We start from the raw sequence: 27,965 nt of genomic DNA, 5'->3' as shown, positions 1-27,965 counted from the left end.
GTGAGAAGGGAAAAAGACGTCTGATGTTTCATTCCTCCATTAGTATTGTAAATAACAAGCGATACTATGTACTTGATTTTCAATAAAATCTGAACTTTATTCTCACAGAGTGAATGGAAGCGTTACATGAGCTGAGATTAAAACAGTTTTAGCACCAAGCGATACAATTTACAAGAACAGACATTTGTCAACTAAACTCAACAGCGTATAAACAGCATTGATTTTCAAGACACTCGATGAATGAAATTAGTTGACAGATAAATGAACAAAAAAATACAAGAATTGACAAGCATACATTGCCTGAGGCACTAGATATCACATAGAGAGGACAAAAAAGTTAAACTAGGCAAGTAATTTAACTTGAGATGACTAGTTCTGAGGAGAAAGAGAGAAACAATAATGCTGAAAAAAATTAGCCTACAGTTACTGACAACTGCTACAAGTTATTGTTACTATGAGCTTATCAAGGAAGCCTATCAGTACTGCTGTCAGCAAAAAGCTACAAGCTTGCATATCGATGGCCGATTTTGAAAAATTAGTAACTCCATTGCAACAATTAAAAATCTCCATTATGTTTAACTTTTTTTAAAAAAAAATTAACCAAAACATCTGCTTAAAATTTTTTGCAAATATTAAATCAGGGAAAAAAATTCACAGAAAATTTCAAGAAAACTGCTAGTCAGTATTCTACTAAAACAAATAGGCATAAAGGGACATTAGCCATGGTACAGATCGAGTTATACATTTTTTAATCATGACCTATTGATATATAATAACAACGATTATGAATGGCACTTCATATTTCTAAAAAGTATTAAAAGTAGGAATCGCTAAGAAACTACGTAAAACTGACCGATACCTTCCTCTTCTTTTCGAAATTTTTTTTTCATATACACATCAGCAGTTCTGAGAGAAAGTTATTTTAACAAATAGTGCATACTTTCTAATATGGAAAAGAAAGAAACTCTACTAAATAGAAAGTTTTTGAGTATGACCTCATTAAGGAAATAAGCTGTGAAAGAAATATTAGTACCCATTTGATTTCTAGAGATAAAAAATCCTGAAAAAAGAAAACACAACTCAGGTCCACTGATACTGTAATTCATTTGTTTGTTCCTCTTATCTCCTCGCACTAAGGTAACCAGGTACACTGACCAAACAAAGAAGAGGCATAACGCTATGCATCTTAAAACATTAAAATAAAAAGAATATTTCATCTCGAAATTTACTTGAAAACAATGAAAAAATCTGAAAAAAGGCTTTGGAAGAGGCTACTTATTCCTAGGTGTTGGTTTCTTGATATATTTCTGCAGATATTGTTTTTATACAATGAATTTTTTTAGCCAAACATTGCGGGAACATTATGAATCCGATGGAACATACTGATACTTAACAGTTTACAGCAAAATTGACAGTTTGTATGAATCAAATTCGGGAGTAATATTTGGATCAATATTTATATTTGAACCGAGGTTGATGAAGGTTACTGATCTATAGAGATATAATTAAACAACTTAACTTAATAAAAATAGAGGTCTTCATATAATTTGTGTTTAAATGGTTTGACATAATTGGAAAACTTTGATTCCTGATTGAAGCTTCAATGATGTAGTCCTTTACTATTTCGTTCATTTTACTAGTATTTGTTGAATCAAACTTTCAACGATGTAAATAGAGTATTTTCTTTTTTGCTTTGGACGAGAGGGGCTGAATGGAGCTCTGGTTCTCGTGAATTAGTGGTATTTTCGAGCCAAGACTAAAAACGAAGAGGACACTGGTGGAGAGGGGGCTTACTGAGAAATGAGCTCACCTAGTAGTGAGGAGGAAATTAAAAAAAGGAGAATTTTGAAATATCTTTAAAGGTTTCCAATAAAATTACACTTGATATTTTGTAGATCCATAATGGTTGTTAAAACAATATAATATAGATTTCATGATGTTAGTGCGCCAGAGTTTATTTTTAATGTCTAATGAACTTGCTCTCTGACCTCCTCTTCCGCTGGTGTTCTCCAGATGTAAAATAACTATTGTTAACGATAATAGAGAATAACAAGCTTTGACATTACTTCTACTCTACAACAAAATTGGTCAACAAGAAACAGCTTTATCAAAATAAGGGTTCATGGAAAACAGCTTGAAGGTAACTGATGGTTCATTAAAGGTTTTCCCAAGTGCAAAACAAAGGTGATTATACCAAAAGAGAAAAAAATCAAAAATTTGATTTTTTTAAAAAAAAAGGCAAACAAATCCTAGTATTCCTTTTTTTAAAAATGGCCTAAATATTTTTAGTGCAAACTTTAAACGGAAAACTTAAAATTGATAGAAATTCAAAACTTAGGTATAATCAGATCTATTTCAGGCAGAATATGACAATAAGAACATTTGGTAAGTTATGAAAAAATTAATGAGTGGAAATTTTACAAACAATTTTCCGAGAAAAGGCACACTTTTTCATGCTTGAGTTATAGAATCCTAGAAAAGCAATGAAAACATATTTAAAAAAGTATTAATAAAGTTCAAAATAAAAAATGTTTTACAAAAATAGTTGATTGTTTGATTGATAAAAAAAACCGTGTTATTGATTTAGATTAATTAACAAAAATAGAATTGAACACAGATAATGATTATTTTAGATTAAAGCTATACGTACAGCTATCAAGCCATTTCTTGAGAGAAATCGTAAAAACTAATAAGGCACGAGGAAATAGAAATGGATCATTTCAGTGTTTTCACTTCTCAGTAAGACGGTTCAAGTTAAAGAACTTACTGGCTACGATAATAATAGATGGTTATAGGTGGTAATATTAAATGGTTGTTACAATAAAAAGCATTGGTAAGGGCTAATTTGGCACTAGATACAATTTTACAAAAAAAAAAAACAATGGACAATTTTAAAAAAATTACTCTTCCTCACAAAATATTTGAGAAAAGTAATTGGAGTATTCTAATGTTCGTTCTGTTGTATTTTATTCATCAATAGCAAAATATTTTAAAATGCTCCGAGGAATTGTGTGTGTTTTAGATGCAAGACATTGCTTGAATTGATTTTTAAGACCTTGGGTTGGAGAAATTTGAGATTGGACCATCATGCTCTTGCAGACTCAGGGATGAAGATGCCGACCTCCTTTCCAGACGAAATTTCATTATAGCTCTCCACACACGTAATTCTTCACCTCCTCTGGAAATTCAATAAAAAAAAAATGAGAAACAGATCTGAGAAAGAAAATGAAATATAACTCAGCTGCAAAAATTTTGATTTTCAAGAGAGAGGCTTATCCAACATATTATGCTAGCCAATCAAATTCTTGTAGATAATTTAATTTGTTCTTTTATTTTCTCTAATGAAGGTTCTGCCATTACTCTCCGCAAAATTATTCATAGTTGGTCCTTCTGACTCTGAATTGGACGTATTTCTGTCAAACGGAACTATGTGCATTATGACGTGAGCCCTGTTATGCATATATTCTTATGGGTCTCAGGGCTCATGTTTTAATGCACTTAGTTCCGTTTGGTAGAAATATGTCCAATTATTCTTAGAAAAGAGTGGATGTAGAATTATTCCAGGTGTACACAAACTTTTCGATTACGCAACAGGCAGGTCTCAGTTGGTCTTGTGCAAAAATGGGAAGGCAAGTGCGCGATGCCGCGATAGCTTAAAATTGCGTAATTACCGAAAAACAAAGGTGAAAAAAGCATATTTTTCTTGAGGTAGCTATATGCATGTTGCGAGAAAAACAAAGATTCTTTCTTGAAATTTTTCAGGGCAAAGGGGTTTATAAAATGAGGAGGCCTAATTGAAAAATGGCATTCTTAAGAACTTTCTGCATCTTTGTGTTACTCTACAATTCTATTCCTTCCATCAAATTTAGAACATATGCCAACAAACTAGATAAAACTCTCAAATCCAGTGTTGAAATTTGCAAAACTGACTAAGATGCTGGCAAAAGAACCTTCCTATACTTGAGTCACTATAAGCAGTTGCTCCATCACACTGCACCCCATGCCACTGACTGTTAAGCCAAACAAAAAGAAAAACAAGATAGTGCAGAATACAGAGGGATGCCTCAAACACGGTAAAGAAACCTACACTGGTGCAGCATCCACTTCTAAAAACCATCGTAGCTACTCTGCGGTTCGGCCAACTGTGCAACAGATTCCACCTCCATTCATCATTTAATTCCATCCATCAATATCACCCGACTAGTTTTTGACATATTCGTCCCCTTTAAACAAGGTGATTCAAACTTAAAATTGAAACATCTGACTACCCGTTTAAATACTTGATGACATATCTTTATGCTAATGTCACAGATGAAATGAAAATTTGAATTTTGCTTTACCTTAAATTGAGTCTCCGGATGTCTTCACGAGTTGCAATACAAAGAATATCCTCTAGTATAAATTTTTCCCTTAAAAACTGAAAAGAAATTGAAAAATATTTGATATAAATGAAATAATAAATTAGAGACAGATGATTAATTTCATAAATGGCTAGAAGAAAAACACATTTTTTGAAAATTATTATTCTTAAACATGACTTTAGTCTGCTCAAGTTGTCAAAAATACACATGAAGTAATAAGTGCATTAATTTAAAAAATAAAACAGAGACATTAATGTGCTAAAGCACGACTTAAACTGCGTACGCATTTTCTTTTCCTAGGGTTTTAGCACTAGTAGGAAAAACTAGTGGGAATTATTCATTTTTTTTGGTCGGTCTTAATAATTTTTCCTCAAAAAAATCCTCATATTCTTGGAAATAATCTCTTTCCTATTTGTGACAAGAATATTTCCACTATAATTAGAAAATGACTTAAGTTAGCTGGGTCAGTAAAGAGAGAGCAAAACTATGTACAAACAAAAACAGTTTATGTCAAACGATAATACATGATTTTTTACGCACCTTGTTAATGGACTCTTCCTCAATACTAAGAGATTCTAACCATTGAACTAAATTTTCCTTTGCAGAATCATTGAAAACAGTTTCATGAGTGTCAGAAATCCAGATGGGATCAAAAGGGTCTGATTTCACACTCGCAGAATGACTGCACGAGGCTTGCTCCTCTCTCATCTGTTTCAGGAGTTTAAAATGAAGTTGTTGGTCATCCAAAAGCCTTTCCAAAAGCTTATTCCCCAGCCTTAAGTTTTCCAATACCTCTTCTGTTAACCTGAAATAAAAAAATTTAGTTAAACTATCATTAAAATCAAATTGAGGAAAATTGATGAAATTCTTTGAGATGTTCCGTTAACTTTAGGCAGAGGCAAATAAGAGTTTTCCATGACTGAGCATTTCAGTGATGGTGGAGACTTTTCTTTTCAGGGATTCAACATCGAGACATATTACTACTGATTATTAGACCTACTGATTAGTAGACTATTTATAAGATTTTTAATGAAAAGGAAATCCTTTATCGTCTCAGTTTTCACCCTGAATTTTTACAATAACAACAATGGAATTTCCAACACATAACCCGAAATGCGAGGACAAAATTTCTAAATTATGCTGATTTCAGTCAATGTTGATATAAGTGACAGCCAATTATGGAATTCTGAAACACTGATCCATTACAAAAGTTCTAAAATATTGTGCGTAGACAGCATAGAAGCACAAGATACATAAATACAAGTATCATTTATAGATGACATCGGCACCTTCCGACCAAAGTATCACAAGCGCCTTACGACGTTTAAAAATTTCTGACATGATTTTTTTCTTCACAGAGAAATTGTTCAGTGAAGCTGTCCGAAAATTTCACTAAATTTCCTGTGAGCTGCCAATAATATTCAGTGAAATTTTCGAACAGATTCAACCAACAATTTATCTGCAAAAAAATAAAATGGCGGCGGAAATTTTGAAACGTTGCATAAATGAGAGTTTATCACAATTACAGCATGTGCAATAATGATTTTACAACATTTTGGAAAAGCCTCTCTTTTCAAACATTGAAGGGAAAAACGTGATGAAAAATAAAATCCATACCTATTATTTTCTAACTTCAATATGTTAATTTGATCGCGGTATTCGTGCCTTGATTTTAGAGAGCCTGCAAAGCTGTCTTCGTTGGTTTTGGTTGATTTGATGGAATTCATAGAAACAAGAGACGGAGATCCTGTACTTTGCGGTATTCCGCTCACTACTTCAGCTTCCCTTTGATCATGCCCGACTAGATTGGCTCCTAATTCTGTACTCAAAAATAAATTTGAATTAATTAAGTTTCCCCACTTAATTTCCCAATCAATACATCAAAATTTCTCATGTTTTGCAGAGAATGTAAGTTTTTAGACTACAAGAATTTGATACCTCTCATATGAGTAAATTTTTTTAATTTCATAAAGAGTATTGCAGAAGCTGGAATAAATTTTTTAGTTATTTACAAAACCTTTCAAATTCAAAATGAAACTTAAAACTCGATAACTTATATACTACAATAAAGACAACTTCTGATTGGATTTTTGATAAACATAGCTTTTAATATATTTCTTACGATGAAAACATAATTGAGACATTTAGGTTTAATATTGTGAAAAAAAAATTTGATAAATTTTCAAACGGCAGAAATACTTTTAAAAAATCAACAAGTTAGAAATAGGTATGCTATCCAAATCAAATTAAGTATATTGAAAAATATAATTGAATTACCTGGCGATAAAACAGTTATGGCAGCTTGAACTGCACTCCGTACTAAATTGTCTAAAGCAAACATCCAATGAGGTTTTACACTATGCAATTTCAGAACTACTTTCACCTAAAACAACAGAATATTAAAATAAAGCTTAAAGAAAGGGAGAGAAAAGGAGAAAATAATGATGGTAAATAATTTAATGGTTGCGAGGTTTAGAAACTAGGCCAAGCTTTAACTCACTCATTTATTGCACCACATTAAGCAACTAAAAAAAAACTAATGTTCTCAACAAAAGAATTAATTTCACTGAAAAATTTGATGACAAACCAAAATCACTGATTACTTACGGACAAATGAACCAGTTATAAGGCACATATTCAAGGAACCAGTCCAGCTAGTGGGAATTCCTTGAAAATTGGACTTCTTGCACTGAAATGCTCCCAGGTCGGCATTTTCTTGAATTATCACACAGACTATTATGAAAAAATGTTCATGATTTTTGGCTTATTTGTGAAATACTGGTGAACTTTGCACGAGCCATTTACCAAAGATTCGAAATTAATATTCTAATTTACCATCACTTTACAGTAATTTTTCAATTTTAAATCCCATGCTACCACTTTTGAAAATAACCATATTTCTACCCATAATCAACCGTTAAGAACCATGACCTTCAGGCTCATAAACAGAAAAAACAAAAATACTTACAGCTTCCTGAAATAAGTAGATAGCAAATTGCAGCTGATTTATCGCCAAAGAATCAAACTCCAATTCCTCTTTCAGAACATGGAGGGCAGATTCAACTTCAGATTGATCTTGATCGGTGATATAAGTTCTCAGACCCCTTAATAAAATCTTCAAGTGACTCTGAAATCAAATGTGGAGAAGGGCTTCATGAAACTATGAATGGAAAAGGTATATGAAAACTGATCACTCTAACTACGAACTAACAGAGCATATAATTTTCTCAGTGCTGTGTGCAAATCCTTGATTCAATTAAATAATGGGATCGTGAAAGTGTGAGAATTTTAAGTTACTTCTGGGTCTCTTCACAAAAAGTCTGGAAAGAACTCATGTTTTACACAAGTATGTACTTGATTTAGTTGACATTTCTTAATAAGCTGTAACGCTTTAGTAAAGAAATAAAGTTATGTTTATCTGATGACAGCATGGATGATCTTAGCTTTGGTTTTTCTTTTGTTCATCTTAAAATTGATTTTGCAATAAATGATGATCCAAAATTTTGAGTTGCAAGCATCGGCAGATAAAAACTTTAGATAAGTTAATTCAAAACTGCTCTTGAAGGCAAACCTCAGTCTGCTGTAGCTATGGTTTGATTTCAGTTTTGGATGTTTTCTGCACCAAAAGTTTTGCAAAATGCTCTGGTAAGAGGCTAGGCAAAAACCTCAATTAACAGTGTTTTTGGCACTAGGATTCATACCCTCAAAGGAGAAAATAAATACCAAAAAATACCTCTTGCAAATACCAATGTTATGTGAACTTCTGAAGAGTAGGCAATTATTGTTTTCAAATCAGTTTGAATAAAACAAATCAGTGTTATGGTAAACGCTGTCCATATGCTGAAAGACATAATGATCCATTCTAAGTTTTTATTTGCCTTTGATACTGATTTTTGCTTTATCTCCGTATTCCTCAAACACATGTGCTCCGACTACGTAAATGCAGATTTAAGTTTAGATTTCGGGCCGTCTTCCAGCATTCCTTTAGAGCATTAGTGGAAAAATAGCAACAACAATGCCAATGATGGATATCAGATGTACTTACCACAGTAAGTACGGTGTTTCCCAGATCTCCACGGACACACTTTAACCACTCATGACAAATATTTTCTTCATCTTGTGTTAAAATTCTAGACAGAGTCATGCGTCTTTGCGAATCCTTTTTTAAGAGGTAAAACCCATCTTGTTCAGGTACATTATTTGGACCTCCGATATCAACGTCTGGGGACAGGAGACCACCAGAGGAGCTGCGTCTTGTAATGTTACTTCCGTCAGTTTCAGTATCACAAGTAACTGTTGCCAAACTGAAAAAAAAATAATTCATTAATCATTCAATTAAAAAAGCTTCGAATTGGGGAACCAACTGTTTCAAGTCTCAAACTATTAGATGCCAATGATTCTACTTGAAATTAATCGATACAAAATTGGAGGCAAATCTTGATGGTGTTTTTTTAAATAATAATGGAGGTAGGATAAAATATGAGACGAAAAATGGAAGTTGATAGGCTAAGTCAAACTATACTTGGTATATTTCATAAATTTGATAAAATTTATATTATGCGTAATTTCATAATCTCGTTCTTTCAGAAGTGCTGAGAGGAGTCAACGCCTCGTCAAAGTTCACACAAAGTATTGTTTGGGAGATTGAGAATGAACAAAGATAGTAAACATGGTTTGGAGATTCAAATTTTTAATGGATATTATCGTAAAAGCCGCACCGAGAATCTTGTAAGATTTTCAGGAACTGGAAATAACTCAGGAATCAATTTTTCAATCATTTTTAATCTTGCTATAAAATAGTGTTTTTCAAAGGAAATAAACGGTGAAAAAATCTAAAGAAAATAAAGTGCAAGGTGATTCTAAATGTCAGAAGTGCCGATGAAACTAGATGAGTTATTAGGATATTATTACATTTCTAAGAATTAATTACAGTATATCACTCCTGTGTAAAAATTTAGAAAACATTGTGTCTATGGATTGTTTTGAAGCATTGATAGGTTAAAGTACCTACAAACAATATGAAATTTGTATATATTATTCTGAATAAAATCGATAAGGCGTGTTTGCTAATCAAAAGTAGCCTTGAGGAGCTTATCTTTGAATAACTATTGAATAATTTGGGTTATATTTTAAGTTGGAGGTAATATCTGGTCAGAATGGAAGAAAAAAAAATGAATTTCTATTTGCAGAGTAACAAAGCTTTCAAGATTCTGCAATTGGGAGCATTTCTATTAGTAACTGAACAAAATGATTTTGATTCTGTAACTGAGCAAAATGATTTTGATTCTATTTCTTGGTGAAGTAAATTCTTACAGATATTGGAAGAAAGAAAAATAAATAATTGAAAAGTTACCTGTTGTATGACTGCCAAGCAGGAGGCATGGTTATCGGCGCAAGAAATGGAGAAGTTGAGGAGCGATTTTTGTGAGTTGAGATCGGATGTGATTTAGTGCTAGGCCAGCAACTGTTAAATCAACCACACACCTTGCTTAAGTTAGTTTTTGTTAGTAACAGCAAGCAATTACAGTAAAAAACTCTCATATTAACTGTCCTATTTCTGCAAAGAAATGCCTTAGGTGATAGAGCTTATTAAAAAATGCCTACAATCCAAGTATTTTAATAACACCGGTAAATGAAAAAGATTTACCTTGATTTGCTAAAAAGCTAAAAATTGGCGCTGGGAAGATTGTTTAGCGCTGACTCTGGAAATATCCTCTTGCTTTTCTAAAGCAGTTAAAGTTTGCCAGAATAAATGAGGATTATTCCCAAAAGGTCCAATATTAGAGACAATAATTAAAATTAGCACTAAAAATCTAACCAGGCTCAACTCCTAACATGGAGGCAGACCAACGTGTGTTGACTAGTTTAACTTTTAACAGAATATATATGAACACGATTGAAGAGGTATCTAGTGAAGAATGAAAATTCAAAAATTATCTGAAAGAGCCATCATGCATTGTGCGATTCAAAATCATCGATGCGGGTCGATTTTTTCATTCAGCACAAACATTATGACTTCTTCATATCAAAAATAATTAGTGAGGGACTTGAATGAACACCCATTAAGTTGCCAAAACATGTCAAAGTAGACAAAAACTGCAGCTCCAAACTTGGAGGAAGTAAAAAATGGAAATTTTAATAAGCATTTTGACAAGAAAATGATGGGAAAATGGTCTAGGAATTTCGAAAAGTAAAGTTTGTTAAAACTAATGGACACAAATTAACCAATTAACAGAGGATCACTCTCTCTCTAAAAAAATGTTTAGAAAGTAAAGAGCTGATGTCAAACGATCAAATCGAGCCATCAAATCTTCAAGGTCAGATATTATGATTGGCTGATTCGATCACAATGACCCATTACAGCACTTGACCTTAATATATTGATGGCATGGTTTGATCGTGTGACAAGAGCTGGGCATAAATAAAAAAATTGATGGATTTCTTCCCCTATGTTTAAAATAAACTAGTGCAGGCAACATTAAATGAAAATGCTCATGAAAATATTCCCGGAGGAAGAGGGAAGGGGGTGGACGGATCTCTAGACATAACTTTGATGCAGAAAATAGGGCTCTGAAAAAACCAATACAAAAATTAGTTACATGAGTGCAAGTTATAAATCATACTTGCATTAACGCTCCTATACATAGAGTGATGCAAACAACTTCTACATATTTTTGAAAAACTTCAGAAATAATAAGCATGTAGTTGATGTATTGAAATAAATATTTAGTGGTGATAGTTAAAGGTGTTATAAGTAATTTTTTTACTTTACTCATTGTGGAAATGATTTCTTGACATGCTAAGCTGACAGTAAAAAATAAAAAATTACAAGCCAAAATATTAGGGGATGCACACACTAAAAACAGATGAAAATTATTATTTTCCAATGAAAAAAAGAAAACAGGAAATAATTTGTGCAAACTTAAAACTCTTTTCAACTTTAGTCCATAATTTAATTATTATAGTATCAGCATTTTTGCACAGCAGCGACAACTTGAAAGAAGATAATTATAACTACGGAGAGAGGAGTTGATTAGAATCGCATGAAACGATGACGAATTGTGTGCAAAATCTAGGATAAAATAATGATAGACTATGATTTTTTTAGGTCCAATTTTCATTGGATAGTTGCCACCTTAGCCACAATAATGCAGAAAGGATAAATTTGCACACATCTCAGCATTAGAGAAAATTATTCCTGTGATTGTACGCTCTTGTACAGATGAGTAACGTTAAATTCTAGTTTTTTTCTAAATGTGACTTAGTAGGTTACTCACAGAAGTAAACTTTTTTATGCAAAGATGGGAACAAGATCGTTTGTGAGATCACAGACTGAGAACAGCGTATGGCCAGGGCAAAGATTAATTACCATTGAATACTTCATTTTATAATTATCAAACACTACATTTTCTGAGCAGAAAATCGTTCATTTGATCCTTAAAAGACAAGCATGCAATATTCTTGCAATGTGCAAAGAGCTTTTTGCACTACATACAAACTTGAAAATAAAATTAACAAGAGGGGCAAAAATGTCTGTGATGCGATTTTTCGCTCTTCAGATTCATGAAACTATCTCAGAATGAATAAATGAGAAAAAATAGATAACTAAAGAATAAGAATGGCATTAGCTTGAACGAGGTTTATGTGTGATATTTAGTAAGTCTTCACTCAAAAACGGATGTACGGATGAAATTTTAGATGCATCAAGAATATACTAGCAGAGCTACACAATATACACAACTAAAGAGATCAAGATATGTATTTAAAATTAACAACCTGCACATTTCTTTTTGTTTCTAGGAATCTGTGTTGTTCAGGAAGGAAAATTGTTTGCCCATTTCCAATGGAGCTTCTTTTATAAAATTACTTTCTAATTGAAATAAAACTTTATTTAAAATTATTTAGTTTGAATACAGCTATTGTTTCTGTTTTTTGAAAGGAGAAAAAATGCTAATTTTTAGGCACTGGCCCATGTTTATTCTGTGACGGTAATAAAAATTGCTTGGTGGATTGGATGAAAAGTTGTTGACACAAAAAATTATTGACCCCAAAAATTTTACGCTAGTTAGAATTTTGACGGTATGCTCAATTTCTCACAGATTTTTAGTATGACAACATTATTAATGTGGATAGAAAATCAAGATGTACCTATGGTATCTTTCTTAATAATGAAATGTGAATAATCAGGATCAACTAATAAAACAAACAATTAAGTTAACACGAAAGAGTGACATTAAGAGTTAAAAACATACCTCTCATCATTGATGTGATTTGCCAATTTGACAGAGTTGGTTAGTGTTGGAGTGTTGAAGGAGACATGGGATGCATTATTAAAATGGCCAGTGTTGATTCTGACATTCACTCCACGTGAAGGTCTTTCTCCCGGAACCGAAGCACTTCTATTGAACTCTTGTGGAATTACCAGAGCTCTGGATGTTTTCTTCTTTCTGTAACATAAGTTTGACATACTGGAGTTATATTTTTTTCTTTTTTGGTAGATTCTCAGAGTCACAAAAATTAACACAAGGTTTATGTAATTTCTTCATTTTCCCATGCCTTGACTTTCCCCAACTCCAAAATTTCCGATTTCTCTGCTATATGTAAGTGACCTAGTGACCTCTGAACAAAACTTGAACTTAGATATTTTTTCGTATTATTATGCTGGATATTGCTTAACTTTGGACAAATTCTCCACTTCTAAACATTCCAATTACTAAAAAAGGCACTTTAAAGTTGATTGTGCTCTCCCAAATGACATCAGCTGAAGTTACTGAGCAATGTGCTACTCGCAAAATTCAAAAACTTAACATACAAATTCCCTAACTTTTTAGATTATTCAGAGCACTGAAGACCCTGTAAACATGGACATTTGATGCTCATGTAAATAAAAACTTGATGAGAGAAATGGTACCAACTAGGTTTAAAAAAAGGTAAAATTTTACTCACTCTACAAGAAAAGGATCCTCCAATAAATCTGCGGCTGTTGCACGATTGTCAGGGTCAGGTTCAAAACAACGTAGAAGAAACGATTTCGCCCTTTCAGAGAGCTCTGGTGGAATATCAGGATGCATTTTATAGTATCCTACTTTGAAAACAGCTGCTTGAGGAGATCCTAGTTCAATAAAAGGTGGTTTACCAGTTGCCATTTCAATAATGGTACAACCCAGAGACCAAATGTCCGCCTGAAACATGAAAGCAATGATGCAGGATAATTTTCTGCTTCCTTTCGGACGACGTTTTAGATCACCCAATACAACACACATGAGAGATGGAGAGGAACAGGGAGGGATTTTGAACTTATGGTAAAGTAGATTACAAACTGCAAGAGAAAAATCAAAAAAGAAGTAACACTCAGCCACGTCTTGCCCAATTACATGCAGTGACAAGTCGCGAAAAAAAATCTTATTTGCAATTCATGGGAAAGAAATAACGCACGTAGAATAAGGATCGAAATACAAGGCTCATCAGCTACTAGGCCTGGTGGTTGTGGCAATGGAATTTGAACAGGGTGTCTAGTTTTTTATCACTTTCGGAAATCCTGATTTTTCCTGATTTTTGACTGCTAAATCCTGATTTCATAATTTTTCAAATCATGGTCAAATCCTGATTTTTGCAGAGAAAAATTAGGCAGATGCAACTTCACAAAAATAGCTCGATAAAAAAATCCGATCGGACAGCCGACTTTTCTCAAATCGACCGATTTTTCCTCAAATCCTGATTAAATCGGGATTAAATCCTGATTGACCTCAAATCCTGATAGAATTGGGAAAATCGTGATGCTAGACACCCTGTTGAATACATAAAAATGATATTAATGATTTGTTCGCATGATAAGTTGAAGTGGTTATCTTTAAGAAAATGACTCATGGTGTGAGATTATAATACACCCTGAAAAGAACCTTTCTCGATGTATGAATGTTTAAAAACTTGAGATACATAATTGAAAAAAATGCTGTAAGCTCTTGTTACAATACAGGAAATTTTTAAGGAGAGTCACTATTGCTGGCTATGTCTGGAAACAAATACCTGCCGTTAATTTCAAAACAAAAAAAGCAGCTGAAAAAAAGGCATGATTGATAGGCAGAGCTGGTGACTTGGGCAAAATTTGAATACTTACAGGAGCACCGTATCCTCTCTGTCCTTTGTCGATGACCTCTGGTGCCATGTATTGCAATGTTCCGGTAAACGTTTTGGTACTTGGACACAATCCAGCAAGGCGTTTTGATGTGCCAAAATCCGATATTTTGACCACACCACTGAATGTATTTATAAGAACGTTATCTCCTTTGATATCACGATGAACAATCTTTTGATCATGCAAATATTTCAAACCTTCAAGTATTTGTTTTGTGTAGTAAATAATGGTTGATTCGTTTCCCTTTAGAGGACCCCACTTGGAACGCAATAGAGCAGATAAACTACCTGAAAAATTGGAAACAAGAAAATGAGCAAACTTTCAAAGTGTTGAGCCACACCTTCCTCAGAAAAATCAAATTAAAAAGTATAAAAAGTTAATTCTTAAATTTGATTTATAACCAAGTAGTGAATCAAGTTGGTGGCAGTCACAATATGCATGGACATATTTTATAGGGTAGTATTCACAATATTTTTCAAAATTAATATTATAACAAGAAAAGTCGCATTTGAGAACTTCTTTCTGATTTTGTGCTGATCAGAAGTAGTGGAAATCGATTTGCAAACATCAATAACTGATTTCAAGACAGTTCAGACCCATGTAGGATAAATTAATTTTGTTTTTATCAATTTATCAGTGCATTTAATGAAATTCGGAGAGAGTTCTTATTTCAATTCCAGTTTTTAAAACGTTAAAATTGGTTAAAAAATTTAAAAATTACGATGGGAAAACTAACTTATTAATTCTGGTGTGTTCCATCTCTCTAGCTCTAGTTTTTAAAGGAATTATTTTCATCTCTGAATGTATTTCTACCATCTGGAAAGTCATCTAATTATATATATTTGCTACTCTATACTATCATCCACTTTACATGATCTTGGGTCAACCAAAAATTAAGTAAATAAAAGCAAAAAACATCAAATTACCTCCAGGTACCTGCTCCATGAATATTTTGAAATAGTCATTTTCAGAGACTGAGCCAAGATATTGAACAATATTGCGATGCCGTAGCTGTGAATGAAGCTTGATTTCTTCATGTAGAGGCTGCACATCACCTAGATTTCTCTCAGGTATTTCTTTCACAGCAACTTTCACTTGCGTGTTCAGGTCTCTTGCAGCATAGACTACACCATAAGTTCCTTTACCAAGGATAATTCTTTTTTCTTGATCATCTAACTCATATTCAAATTTAAACTGATCCAGAACGTTTTCGAGATCAGTTATCATGCCTTCTTGATCACGAGTCATTTCAAGGATGAGATCATAAAATCGTTGGCGAAAGAGAGCCGAAGGAAAAAACATTTGGAAATCGTCTGAGTTTTCGTGGACATACAGAAACAGGCATCGCTCATCTCTTTTGTACAAACTAGAACAAAAACAAAGTATGGAATTAACGACCAACAAACCAAGATAAAACAAGAAATAGAATTAGACATAGTTTGTAGTGAGAGCAAGACACACTGGAAAATCAAACATACTTAATTTTTTGTATACGCCCTATACCACAAAATAGAACACACGAGAGCCTTCTATAAATTACCTAACTTGTTTTTCCCGACTTTATAACACCCACCCATTCTTCACATTTTGATCGTAATGCTGGTCCGGATACCCCTTAAATAACATTTCCCTTGACACTCCCCTTCCCTTTTTCACATAAAAAAAACTCGAGAAAGAAATTTTCTCACTTTCTCACATTAAATTTACTGGAATGTTGCTATCTGGACGGTAAAATTTTGTGATTATTGTCAAGGGATCAGAGATCAGATCTCAACAAAAAATAGAATGTGAATGGATAAATGCCACATTGCTGGAAGAAACAAAATATAATTTAATTATCAATGATCAATACCTGACACTCCTAATTTGGCTTTCAGTGAAGAGCCAGTCATGAACTTGTCGACATTGGCCCCTCATTGACTGAATACAGAGATTCCACATTTGAATATTTTTCACTTCAGCTCCGAGATTCACTGTTACGTAGCTTGGCATGTAAATTTTGGTGGGCTCTAAAATAAGAATCTGGAAACAGAATTTTAATGAATGAAAAGCTTGAATAGTACCAAGAAAAACTAGAAATGTTTGATTTTTCAAAGGATTTTTGCATTAAATATTGTATCATTTGTGCAATTGCAAAGTGGTGGAAAGCTAGAGCAAAAAATCTGTGTAAGTTCAAAATACTAAGGCTGTGCATTAAATTTTGAATTTGAATCAAACTCAAACAAGACCTTAGAAGAGGCTCTTGAAATCAAACCTTGAGCTTAACCATCACGGGTTAATGAAAGCACGACTGACAACTCAAGTAAAAGAAAAATATGTAGAAGAAGTTAAAAGCAAAAAAGAAACTCACGGGAAAGCGGATGGTGTCTCCCACTTCTGTTTTGGTAGCTTCTACAAAATAGTCCATCCAGAATTGAAAAATTTGTTCCTCTGGTGATTTCTCAGCATCTTCATTCTTCTTACGAAATCGATCAATCATCGTTATGTTTCCAACTGTTGATTTTAGGAACCTGCGTTTAATTGTAACGATTAAAAGAATGAATGAATGAAAACTCAAGACTTTACCAAAAAATAAGCGTGATTCGGTGGTATGAATAAATTTGGAAGCAGGAGAAAGTTTTCTCCTTAAAACTCTGCATTGATAATTTATATTTCTCACGACCACGAGATTATTTTAACAGATGGAATTGGATCCTTAAATTAGATTATGTTCGTTTTGGAAAATTCTGAATATATAAGATTATAGAAAAAGTTCACAAAAGCATGAAGAAATAGAAAATACCGATCAACAAGAGCAAAAACTCAACAACAGAAGACTTTGTAGAAAGGAGGGTCTGAGAATATAAAGCAAGTACTTCTGACATTGATACGAGGGTCATCCAAAAAGTAAGGTTCCCTACCTTGTATCTTCCAAACGAAAATAGATAAATCAAATTGGTAAAAACGTGCATATTAGGCATACTCTAAGCTTTAAAACAAGCTCAAGTTTTTGAAAATCGGTTGAAGACTTCGCGAGAAAACTCAATTTTACTGAGACGACCTCCCGTCGTCGCGTGCCCACCTCCGGGGTCAGGATGCGCGGAGAGTCCCTTATTTCAGACTCGGTTTATCGCCTCTAAACATCAAATCGAAAAGGACTTTAAGAGATTTTATCAAATAGGCCTTACTTTACTTTTTGAGATAGTCTCCGCATCTTTTTTGACATTTCTGGTATCATTACAGCAGCTCTTTCATGCCTTCCGCATAAAAGGTCTCGGCTTGGCTCCAAACCAGTCATTGCCAGAGATCTGCACTTCCAAATTAGTTGCTTACCGTGGTAAAATTTTTCCCCAATCCTCCGCACTCTCTTAATTTCGCCTCAGGTGACTTTTGTCTATTCCCGAGATGAAAAACTCCCACTGTGGAAAGCGATTTCCAACCGATTTAGAGGTGCAGATCGCTGGCAATGACTGGTTTTGGAGCCAAGACGAGACCTTTTACGCGGAAGGCATGAAAGAGGTGCTGTAATGATACCAGAAACGTCAAAAAAGATGCGGAGACTATCTCAAAAAGTAAAGTAAGGCCTACTTGATAAAATCTTTTAAATTCCTTTTCGATTTGATGTTTAGAGGCGATAAGCCGAGTCTGAAGTAAGGGACTCTCCGCGCATCCTGACCCCGGAGGTGGGCAGTTGGGCACGCGACGACGGGAGGTCGTCTCAGTAAAATTGAGTTTTCTCGCGAAGTCCTCAACCGATTTTCAAAAACTTGAGCTTGTTTTAAAGCTTAGAGTATGCCTAATATGCACGTTTTTACCAATTTGATTTATCTATTTTCGTTTGGAAGATACAAGGTAGGGAACCTTACTTTTTGGATGACCCTCGTAGATTAAAGAAAATGCAACCACTCCAGTAGATATGTACATCATGTAAATGTTTCCTAGCAGGTTATAATGTATCTACCTGACAACTGCTTTACAAGAATCAAAGAAAAAACTAAGATAGAGAAACACTCATGCATGTGCATTGATAAAAAGTATTTTCTTACAATTTAAATAACCTTTGAGGACTTTCCTGATGATTTCCTATTCCCATCCCCAGCACATAAATTGGGAAGGAGACTTGTATATTTAATCAAACATCATCTTGAGAAACAATGATGCCAAGTAAAACTTTTATCATTCACTTTTTTGTATTTTTCACTTCTGTCGGCATGGTGGATGCTGGATTTAATTATTCATGATAAAAAAAAAAAAAAAAAAAAGCGTCCGATTGAATTGGCAATTGTTTGCGATTCTACTGATAGGAAAAGCAAAGAGTCACTCTATATAATCTTAAAAACTTACCAATTAGGTGGTTTCAATTTAAACATGTATTCAGATGCTTGCACAGCCTTTGCATAGTTTTCTGCTAAAACACTGATTTCAAAATATGTCGCTACATCCCAATAATCCTTTAAAGAAGACAAGCTACCCTTCTTTCCAATTAGATTGTTTAGCACAACTCCTGCAAAAAAAGTTTGAGTGACTTTAAAATATAATATGACAAAGAACTGAAAGAGATAAATAAAATGTGGACGGGTCAAACTGATTTTGTAGTATTTGAGAGACTAGGCTGATCAGCTATTCTAGTATGTACTGGACGACGCTACCTACTGAATATGCTAAATATTTGGATGATTTCTGTAGATTGTCTTTGAAAAATATGAGGACTTCCAAGAAGTTCTTGCAAGTTTTTCGAGAATTTTGAATATAAATTCAGACCTCTGCAACTGCTCAGAATTTTGAGCTAGGTTAACTTCAATATTTCAATGAACTGTATTTGACTCAAAGTTTGTTCACGACTCATCATGACTTTTCGCCTGCATGAAGTTACATTTAGTCTGATTAATTTACAATGTGGTTTTGTTTTTTGACTAAGCACTTTCATAAACATTTTGAGTTTAAGATCATGAATGTTGTTCTATTTTCATGGATTTCAGATTACGTAGTTCAGGGAGGGCAATCAACTTGGAAAACTGAAATACGCCTAGTCATGAGTTTTGCAGAATGGGCCTGTTGCATGCAAGAGATACAGCCGCGCGAATAGGCTTTTCAGAGGTTAAATGACACGAAAATTACGATGGTCACATTAAAAAAGTCTGAAATACACTCCTTACTGCGCAATTTGCGTTGTTAGGAACGCGCTTTTTCAAATTTCCTGCGTCTGGGGGCAGTTTTCTAATCACCGGAAACGAGCAAACGGCGGGCTCGGTGATTTCCGGAAGATGCCGAGTCGTTGTTGTTGTTGTTATTTTTTCCTTCAGTTTGTTTACAAACCCAACGTGATCTCCTACAGTGGTCCATATACGCTTTATGCGGTAACCGAATCGATCAACTTTTAAATATCCAACGCAATCCCTCTACATTTCATTTCACGATGTCACGAGCTCCGATTTTTAGGTTATGTTGTCAGTTTTAGTTGACCGGAAATAGCCGCGAGTTGCCGTTAATTGTTTCCGTTAGAAAACTGCCCCCAGACGCTGGAAATTTGAAAAAGCGCGTTCCTAACAACACAAATTGCGCAGTAAGGAGTGTATTTCAGACTTTTTTAATGTGACCATCGTAATTTTCGTATCATTTAACCTCTAAAAAGTCTATTCGCACGGCTGTATCTCTTGCATGCAACAGGCCCATTGAAACACAGTGACAAGCTGTCTCTTACCTATGTGTTGTAGTTCGTCTGACTTTGAAAATTCATTTCCTGCAATAACTAAAAGTGTAGCTAAGTTGATACCAGCATACTCATTCGGTTGCACTTCAAAGCTTTTCCTGTACCAATGAATTGCATCTTGTAAACTACTCATATCTTGATAGTGAGATTCAACGAATTTGTCTTTGTTTATGCGGCCACAGAGACACAGCATATCGGGAATATGGTTTTCTTTCTTCTCCAAGGCTTTTTCAATGACTTGTAAAGCTTTTTCTCTGTCTCCTGGTTTGTTTCGTCTGGTAAAAAGAAAGAGCAATTATTTTAAAATAGGGGATTATTCTAATGGTCTTCTTCCCATTTTCAACTATTTAGAATTGAAAATTCCATTTTTAGGTGGTCTTTCACTAGCAACATAATTTGAGAACCTCCCTCCTTTTTTTCTTAACAATGCATCCAAATAACATATTCGACATTAAAAACTCGACCACTTACACAAAAATCCACATCCACTTTAAAATAAAGGCCACTTGTGACCAGATATTGCTTACACTCCAATATAAATACCTGAAAAAAGGCGTATGGAAGGACAATCATTATAACATACCTATTTAACGCAAATGGGTACAGAAATCTTAACACTGGAGTCTGCACATAATTTTTTTTGTTGGGGATTGTTTTTAAATCTTCGACTAATCGTACCATAGCATCGTAATCCTGAAAGTTTGAAATGAAGCTTTATTAAGTATACAAATTAATCATACTGACATATGTGGAATAATAATGGATTTGCTAATATTGACACTGCTGTCATTTGATAAACATTTTAATATGTATTTATTTCAATGACTATTTTGATGAGGAAATTGTTATTGCGATGAAAAAAAACTTACTTCCTTGAACCATTAAATATGTGGTGATAAATAAAAATTGAAAAATAAATTTTACATAAGAACTTATGGAACTCATGGGTCCAAAGGCAAAGGTATCAAGGTCAGCTATTTTCAAAATTATATACTTGAGGAACAAATATCAACCAACTTGAAAATCAATTTAAAGCTTAGTTTTTCAAGGAAAAGTTGCAGAAAAGAAACAAAAGGAAAATCTTTTGGAGAACACTTAGGAAACAGTAATTAACTTTGTTGTTCTCTCGCTTAATATGAGGGAAGAAAAAGCGTCCTGTATCAAAGCCAAGAAAAAAATCCAAAACAACTTTACCTGTATATCACGGAAAGATATTAAAATATTCAAAACCACTTCTCCAGACAGTACATGAGGGTCATCTAATCTTTTTCTTAAATTATACAAAGCTGTCCTAAGTTCCTCTCCAGTGTAGGCTTCACGCGCTTTGCGGAGATCTACAAGAAATTTTTCCTTGATGTGTTTCCTGGTATGGAGAGAGAAAAAATCCATTAACAAATGACTTTACTCCTACAATGTGTATTCCAGAAAGCATTTTGCAACAGCATCTTATTAGTAGATAACGTAAGAGAATTTTTCTTGTCGATTTTCAAAGATATACATGTTTCAAAGTATTACCTTCCTTATTCTACAGAAAAAAAAGAGGGACGAAAATCCTTGTGTGAATATCACATCACACAGAATTATGATAAAATTAAAGTTGATTAACAATATCAACAATCAAAATTTTATCTAATACACTGCAGTTTACTCAGGAAGGTAAGCCAACGATACGAGTGTGTGAGAAGATGACCTATTTTCCAGGGCCAATTATTTTTTTGAGAGGTATATTAGGAATTTTTGAATGAGCAGGGTCTTGGGAAAAATCAGTAGTTCTGTCTGTTCATGAAAATTATTCTCAATAATATTTCAAGTAATTATGATGCTTGGTTTTCCTATGAGAAATGAATTACCAGAAATATTTGGACAGTAAAAAGTTTCTTTCCTCACTACAAAATACAATTATATAAATACAATGGACCACTAGACAAGGTACAAATTTATGCAATCTGTTACACGTTTCTTAACTAAAATTCCACGTAAAACACGATTCGCGCAACGAAAATTACTGATACCAACTCCTAACGGAGATATTAACATTTTTATTTCACATTGATTACGAGGAATTTGAACTACCCGCTCACAAGAAACTCAAAGCTCTACGTGCGTCAAATCATGCACTACAACGGTTTCAGCAAGCTTCTCAATCGAGCTATGTTCATTTCCCACGATGTGTTTTTCAACCTATAAGTAATTTGCTATAGCTGAGCCAAAGCGTCAAGATTGAGGTTGCCAGATTTTTTTATCGCAGAGACGTTCATGATAACGTTTAGCGCGCGATGTGAATTACGTAGAGCATTGAGTTTTCATGAGCGGGTGGTTTCAATTCACGCACCAAGAATCATTAAATATCTTCGGAGGGAGTTGATTTCGGTAATTTTCTTTGTGCGCGTCGTGTTTTACGTGAAATTTTGGTGAAGAAACATGTATCAGTATGCTGAAATTCGTACCTTGTCTAGTGGCCCATTCACTGAATCAGCTAGCATGCCCAGGAAATACAATATTGGATTCTTTTATTATCTTTAATATGTATTCACAGTTTTACAGAGACTATTTATGGATACCTACATACATACATAACTATAACGGTAACATTGCAGGGGATTTTCCAGAGGTCAGAAGCAGCAATTGGAAGTAGTTTTAACAATGTATCCGTCACATAAGTTGGTCAATTTTTTAATGAGATAGGAGATGTGCCATCCTGATTTTTCTATTAGGTTCTGATATGCAAACAGCAGATCCTCTGATAAACTTAAAAAGTTGGCCAACCACTTTGACCTCAACTCCATCAATTATGTTTCTGACAAAAATAAAAAATGATAAATTGAAGTAATGAAAACAATTACTTGGATTGGATTTCCACATTTTCCAAGAGTTTTTTTAACTTCACAGTTATAGGTACACGAGGTTCTACTTGATCACTAGCATCACATAAGACATTGGGATTTGTTGTTAAACAGACTCCGCTATCATTTAGGCGATAAGAGAGGAAGGTATAAGATCCACAAGAGAGCTAAAAAAAAGAAAGAAAAAGAGACTTTAACCTGAGCATCAACTAAGAATATTTCTTGAATAAGAATGGAAAAATGAACGTAGTTGAACGATCTTGTTCATCAATGTATCAAAATGTTGTTAGTTGAAGAAGGTAAACGAAATATTCACCCTGAGTGTATGACAGCATAAAAATCCTGACAGCAAAAGGCACTTTATGTTTGTATGAAATACAGTTAAACTTTATAATAAACTTACTTTCTCATTTCTTTTGATTAAATTAAAAGTCAAAGAAAATTAGTTTTCTTGGGTAAATTTCACGTAAATAAGAAACCAATATCTCCCCAGTTTACTCCTGGGTATGATTTTACGCGTTTTTTTAATATCTGGTAGGATACAGTACCTTCACAAGGCGCTGTTATTATGGGAAAAAGAACCTTTTGCTTCAATATTTTTTTAAAAATTATTATTCAGATTTTCGGGATTCATTTTTAATTTCTTTTATTTCTTTCAATGCAAGCACTAAAATACTTGCCTTTGGAATTTAGAATTAATACTCACATTTTACAGTTACAAATTAAATTTTTCTCCAATTTATGTTTCTTTTATCATCATGTTGATAATGTCCGTACTGAATCTTGGGTGATTTTACCATCATAGAAATCTACAACATTACTGTCGCTAATAAGGTTATCCAGGATACCACCAAAGAAAAGATCATTAAGATCACTGTCAGACTGTTAGATAATCATGATTCCGTTCATTTAAAAAAAAACCATTCTTACGATGATTCTTTGCTGGTAGAGTGATTCAAAGTCACTGGTGCCCATTTTTAATCAAATGGTGAATAAAGTTCCGATAAAATCAGGGGCATTTCCATTGTGTCACAATCGACGAAGTTCGAGCCCTCTGTACACTGACAGCAAAGTAACTCCTCCAAAAAATGCAAGGAAACTCAGATAGGAAAAGTAATGCAGTATAACGAGAGCACTGCTCAACACTTTAATGACGCTCCAGGATCTAGTTGCTTGCTTACTTCTATTATGACTCAGATCGCTCTATGCTTACAGCATAAAAGCCAATGTTTCCTTTAATTCAGTTTCTATATAATAATAGCCATCAAAGGACACATCAATGAGTGCTCACTTTGAGCTACAAAATGTCGATTTACCTTTAACTTTATCGTTGTTTCCGAATCATGGTCAACGTACAATAAGATATTTTGTTTCATTCCAAAACTTTCTCTGACTCCAAGGTGGTAGAATAGTGAACTCAACTGAGATTGGATGGTTAAGTCTACGACAGCAACATCGGCATTATAAAAGGAGTCCAAAACATTCGTTTCACCGAAATCAAGCTTTTCAAACTGTAAGTAAAATATAATGAGAAATAAATAAATAAATAAAAAAGATTAAATTCAATGAGCTTTGGAAATAAAACTACCTATTGCTACAAAGAATAATATAATATAAATTTTACATTTGTCAGCCAAAGCCAATCATTCAAAATTTTTAAATTTTTCAGGTTTTTTCGGGTTGAAAAATAATGAAGGCTTGTCAGAAACTTCGATCAGATATGGCAAAATACTATACTTAAAAAGGAAATATCATTCATACAGATACTTATGGATAAAAATGGTTGCTTTTCACTTGCATCTTAAATAATGCATAATGTGTATTTATTATTCTCTAAATTTTCTTTTGCCTCTTAGACTTATTTTTGGACACCCAAAAATAGACTTTACATTCGTTTGTTATAGTCTTGGTTTAAGTTATGATTAGTAAATTGCTGCTTTAAGAAAAATACCACATTAACGCTATTGTTTTCCTTTTGCTTTGTGCTGCACCCATCTAAAGGATCCGTTGGAGGGAAAAGGGGGACCAAATAAATGTTGCGTTTCACTAAGATATTGAAGAGAAGCATACATAATATTCACCTGCACATGTTGTAAATCAGCCTTTACTAGACTACAAGCCTGCTTCACTTCTTCAAATGCTCTTTTCCGAGCTGGTAAATGTTCCAATTGAGTTAGGTCAATGACACAAACAACATCCATTTTTGGACGCCCTTGGGTGACATTTGTACTGTTTGTAATATCACTTTGACTGCTACCACTATCACTTTTAGCATCTGCTGATGTTGCACCTGCAACAAAACAATTCCAATGCATTATTGATATTACTGCCTGCAAAAAGCAGTGACATCCAACACAATATGCTGATACGGTACATAATTTATTCATGGATCAAACTGATTGTTTTGAATTTACAGGGATCTTTATGAGGTAAAGAGCGCACAAGGAGAATGTACAGCTACGATCTGCGATGGTTCAAACGAAACTTACATTTGTTTAATTTTTAATGCTTACAACTTTAAGAAATTATTGCCTTGCAGTTTCACATTATGTGTGCATAACAAGATGAAGTCTAGGCTGTAAAACGGGCCTACTTATTGAAAGTTTAGAGCAGCCAGATAAGACATTGAAATACAACATATTGCATGATAAAGATAAGGCTATGCCTTGTCTTGTCCAGCTGAAGTCGTATCAATAATCGGCCCGCAGGAGCAGGCAATGTATTATAATATTATCTTACATGTTAATTTACATTTGAATAATTTTACTGATAGTTGGTCATGAGGTGAAAAACAATCACTTACAATATTGGGGGGGGGGGGGGTATTAGAGAGAGATTCGAACCTACAACCATCGAATAGGTAAAGCAATCGTCTAGAGTTTGGCCATTATCGGGTACCATACTACCTCACTAGGATGCTTTGGCATCCAATTACGATTAATAATACCGCAGCCAATTTTAAACATTAGAATAGTCCTGAGAAAAAATCTAAAGACTTAGATGACAAAGGGTCAAAGTATTGATGCGAGTCAGCAATACTATCTCTTGACACTGGAATTCTATATTCACACCAGCCCATAATTAAAGTGATATTAGCTATGGTTACCTGCAGCATCAGGGTCCGCTGATGAAGCGATGAGGGTGGTTGGCATATTTCTAGCTTCTTATTCAATGTGCATTATAAGTGTAACACTCAGTAAAAGTGACTATATCTCTGGAAATGGATCTGAAAAAAATAAAGTTGTGAATTTTCATCAAATAGTTCATGAAGACAAAAGACAACACATGAATGTCATCAATAACTCATGATCGGTCTCTATATTTTAACTCCTGAAAAAAAAACTTCTCCTAGGTAGTAGGCCAGTCATACTCATATTTTTTCATTCAATTTCTCAAGGTAAGTGCGGATTAAACTAAGCTTCTAGGAATTTCTACAGATTTTTTTTAACCCATAATGGCAAAATAACAAGGTTTTGAAAATGCCAAAAATGGGACCGGTTTGAGACGATACTCTTGGTAAGCTCGGATGACGTAATCAGGCGGGGGGAACTCGACTGTCAGGTTTTGATTAGGTTTTGCTCCCCTGAGAAAATTGTCAATTCTTAATATTCTATATTAGTTCCAAATAATTCTCATACTTAATCCAAAATAATGAGGTGATATCTGACAGGATGCGCACAGCAGTCTCAGAGTTTATCGGTCAAATCATGACAACAGCTCTATTACAACTCTATAAGCAATGTCATGGTAATATTTTCTGACTCCTCCTTTGCTTTGTATCAGCAATGACCTAGAATAATGACATAACAAAGAAACAAGTGTTTTCTCTCTTGAAAGGTTACAATATTTACCGATATTTTATTTTAAAATATTTTCTGAACTGAACTTCGATCCAGGAGAGTTGAGTTTGCCACTGCTTTAACAAAAGCTTGAAAGAATTGTGGAATCTAGGGTTTGCACAAAATATGAACATGAATTTATTCCTGGAACTAAGCTTGCTTGAGCAGAAGAGAGATGGCTGACATTAGGACACACTTTAGCGTAGGCCTTGCATTCAATGGCAGTATGTAGATAAATGCTTCAGCAAAATAACCATGATTGATACGCAGAGGTTAGAATAATAAAATATAGTGACAACAGTGTAATCAAATAAGAATATATCTCTAATAAGAGACAGTGGACTTTGATGTTTGAAGCTCATGCACAGTTCTGTCACTTACATTGTCTCTGACGCCCACACACTAATCTCATTGCAGATCCTCACCTGGTTTATAAGCTTCCGATGAGAAGTTACAAAGGGACGAGACTTATGAAACTCAAAGGAGAAGAGCTTTGCATGAGAAAAATTGAAGTAATTGAATGGAGCAAACGGCCCAAAACATAGAGACAAAATTTTTGTTCGGCATGAAATCCAAGTTAAACCTCACATGATCACAAACATCATGGAACAACCATAAACAGGGAAAACCGTTACTATGGAATAGAATTTAAGTTTACACAAATATTGACTGTAAAATCACTATCTGAAAGTAAATCAATTTGGACATGCGGAAACAAAATTGGTTTTGTGAAGTGCAAACTCTGCATAATTATATCTTACCTTGCATAATAAAGTGCAGGTATAATAACGTTCGATGACAGGGACTTGTACGGAACTGCACCAGTTTGAACACATGTGAGTAACTGCAAGGGATTAATTAGAAATAAAAAAATGTCATTGCTGAATATATTTCAAGAAAAACTGACTTTATTATCAGTTTTTCAGTGCTGTTTCACATCTTCTGACACTGAACAAATAACCTCAAAAGTTGTGTTGTTGACATTACGCCTTGCTTTTACAGCGCTGCCAAATTTCAGAAATATCGAAAATGAAAACAATACAAAAAATTACGCTAATAAGTCGCAGCACTGCATTGGGAGCTAGCTGGGAGCGGCGA

The 27,965-nt window shown here is 34.0% G+C and overlaps 1 protein-coding gene across 3 annotated transcripts; it reads right to left on the bottom strand.

Moving 5' to 3' along the window:
- Positions 1 to 72: 72 nt before the first annotated feature.
- Positions 73 to 27,857, bottom strand: Ask1 (apoptotic signal-regulating kinase 1). 3 transcript variants are annotated; one of them, XM_072297908.1, is made up of 23 exons: positions 27,629 to 27,856; positions 26,135 to 26,254; positions 25,110 to 25,318; positions 24,345 to 24,539; positions 23,029 to 23,195; positions 21,380 to 21,548; positions 20,769 to 20,878; positions 20,177 to 20,460; positions 18,820 to 18,979; positions 16,847 to 17,006; positions 16,349 to 16,518; positions 15,423 to 15,862; positions 14,479 to 14,783; positions 13,308 to 13,543; positions 12,614 to 12,808; positions 9,715 to 9,825; positions 8,407 to 8,665; positions 7,330 to 7,488; positions 6,639 to 6,744; positions 5,979 to 6,180; positions 4,902 to 5,166; positions 4,341 to 4,417; positions 73 to 3,178 (listed from the first exon to the last, which is right to left on the bottom strand). In XM_072297908.1, the coding sequence occupies exons 2-23, from the start codon at positions 26,178 to 26,180 to the stop codon at positions 3,049 to 3,051; spliced, it is 4,155 nt and encodes a 1,384-aa protein (XP_072154009.1). In that variant the 5' UTR covers positions 26,181 to 26,254; positions 27,629 to 27,856; the 3' UTR covers positions 73 to 3,048. The 3 variants fall into 3 exon arrangements, with proteins under 3 accessions (XP_072154009.1, XP_072154010.1, XP_072154011.1); XM_072297909.1 differs by lacking the exon at positions 27,629 to 27,856 and adding an exon at positions 27,293 to 27,548; XM_072297910.1 differs by lacking the exon at positions 9,715 to 9,825 and having other exon boundaries at positions 27,629 to 27,857.
- Between the last annotated feature and the right edge of the window lie 108 nt (positions 27,858 to 27,965).

This window comes from Bemisia tabaci, chromosome 3, assembly GCF_918797505.1.
Source record: "Bemisia tabaci chromosome 3, PGI_BMITA_v3".
NCBI lineage: Eukaryota > Metazoa > Arthropoda > Insecta > Hemiptera > Aleyrodidae > Bemisia > Bemisia tabaci.
Note: the sequence above shows the minus strand (reverse complement) of the source record. Positions and strands in the feature narration are given on the sequence as shown.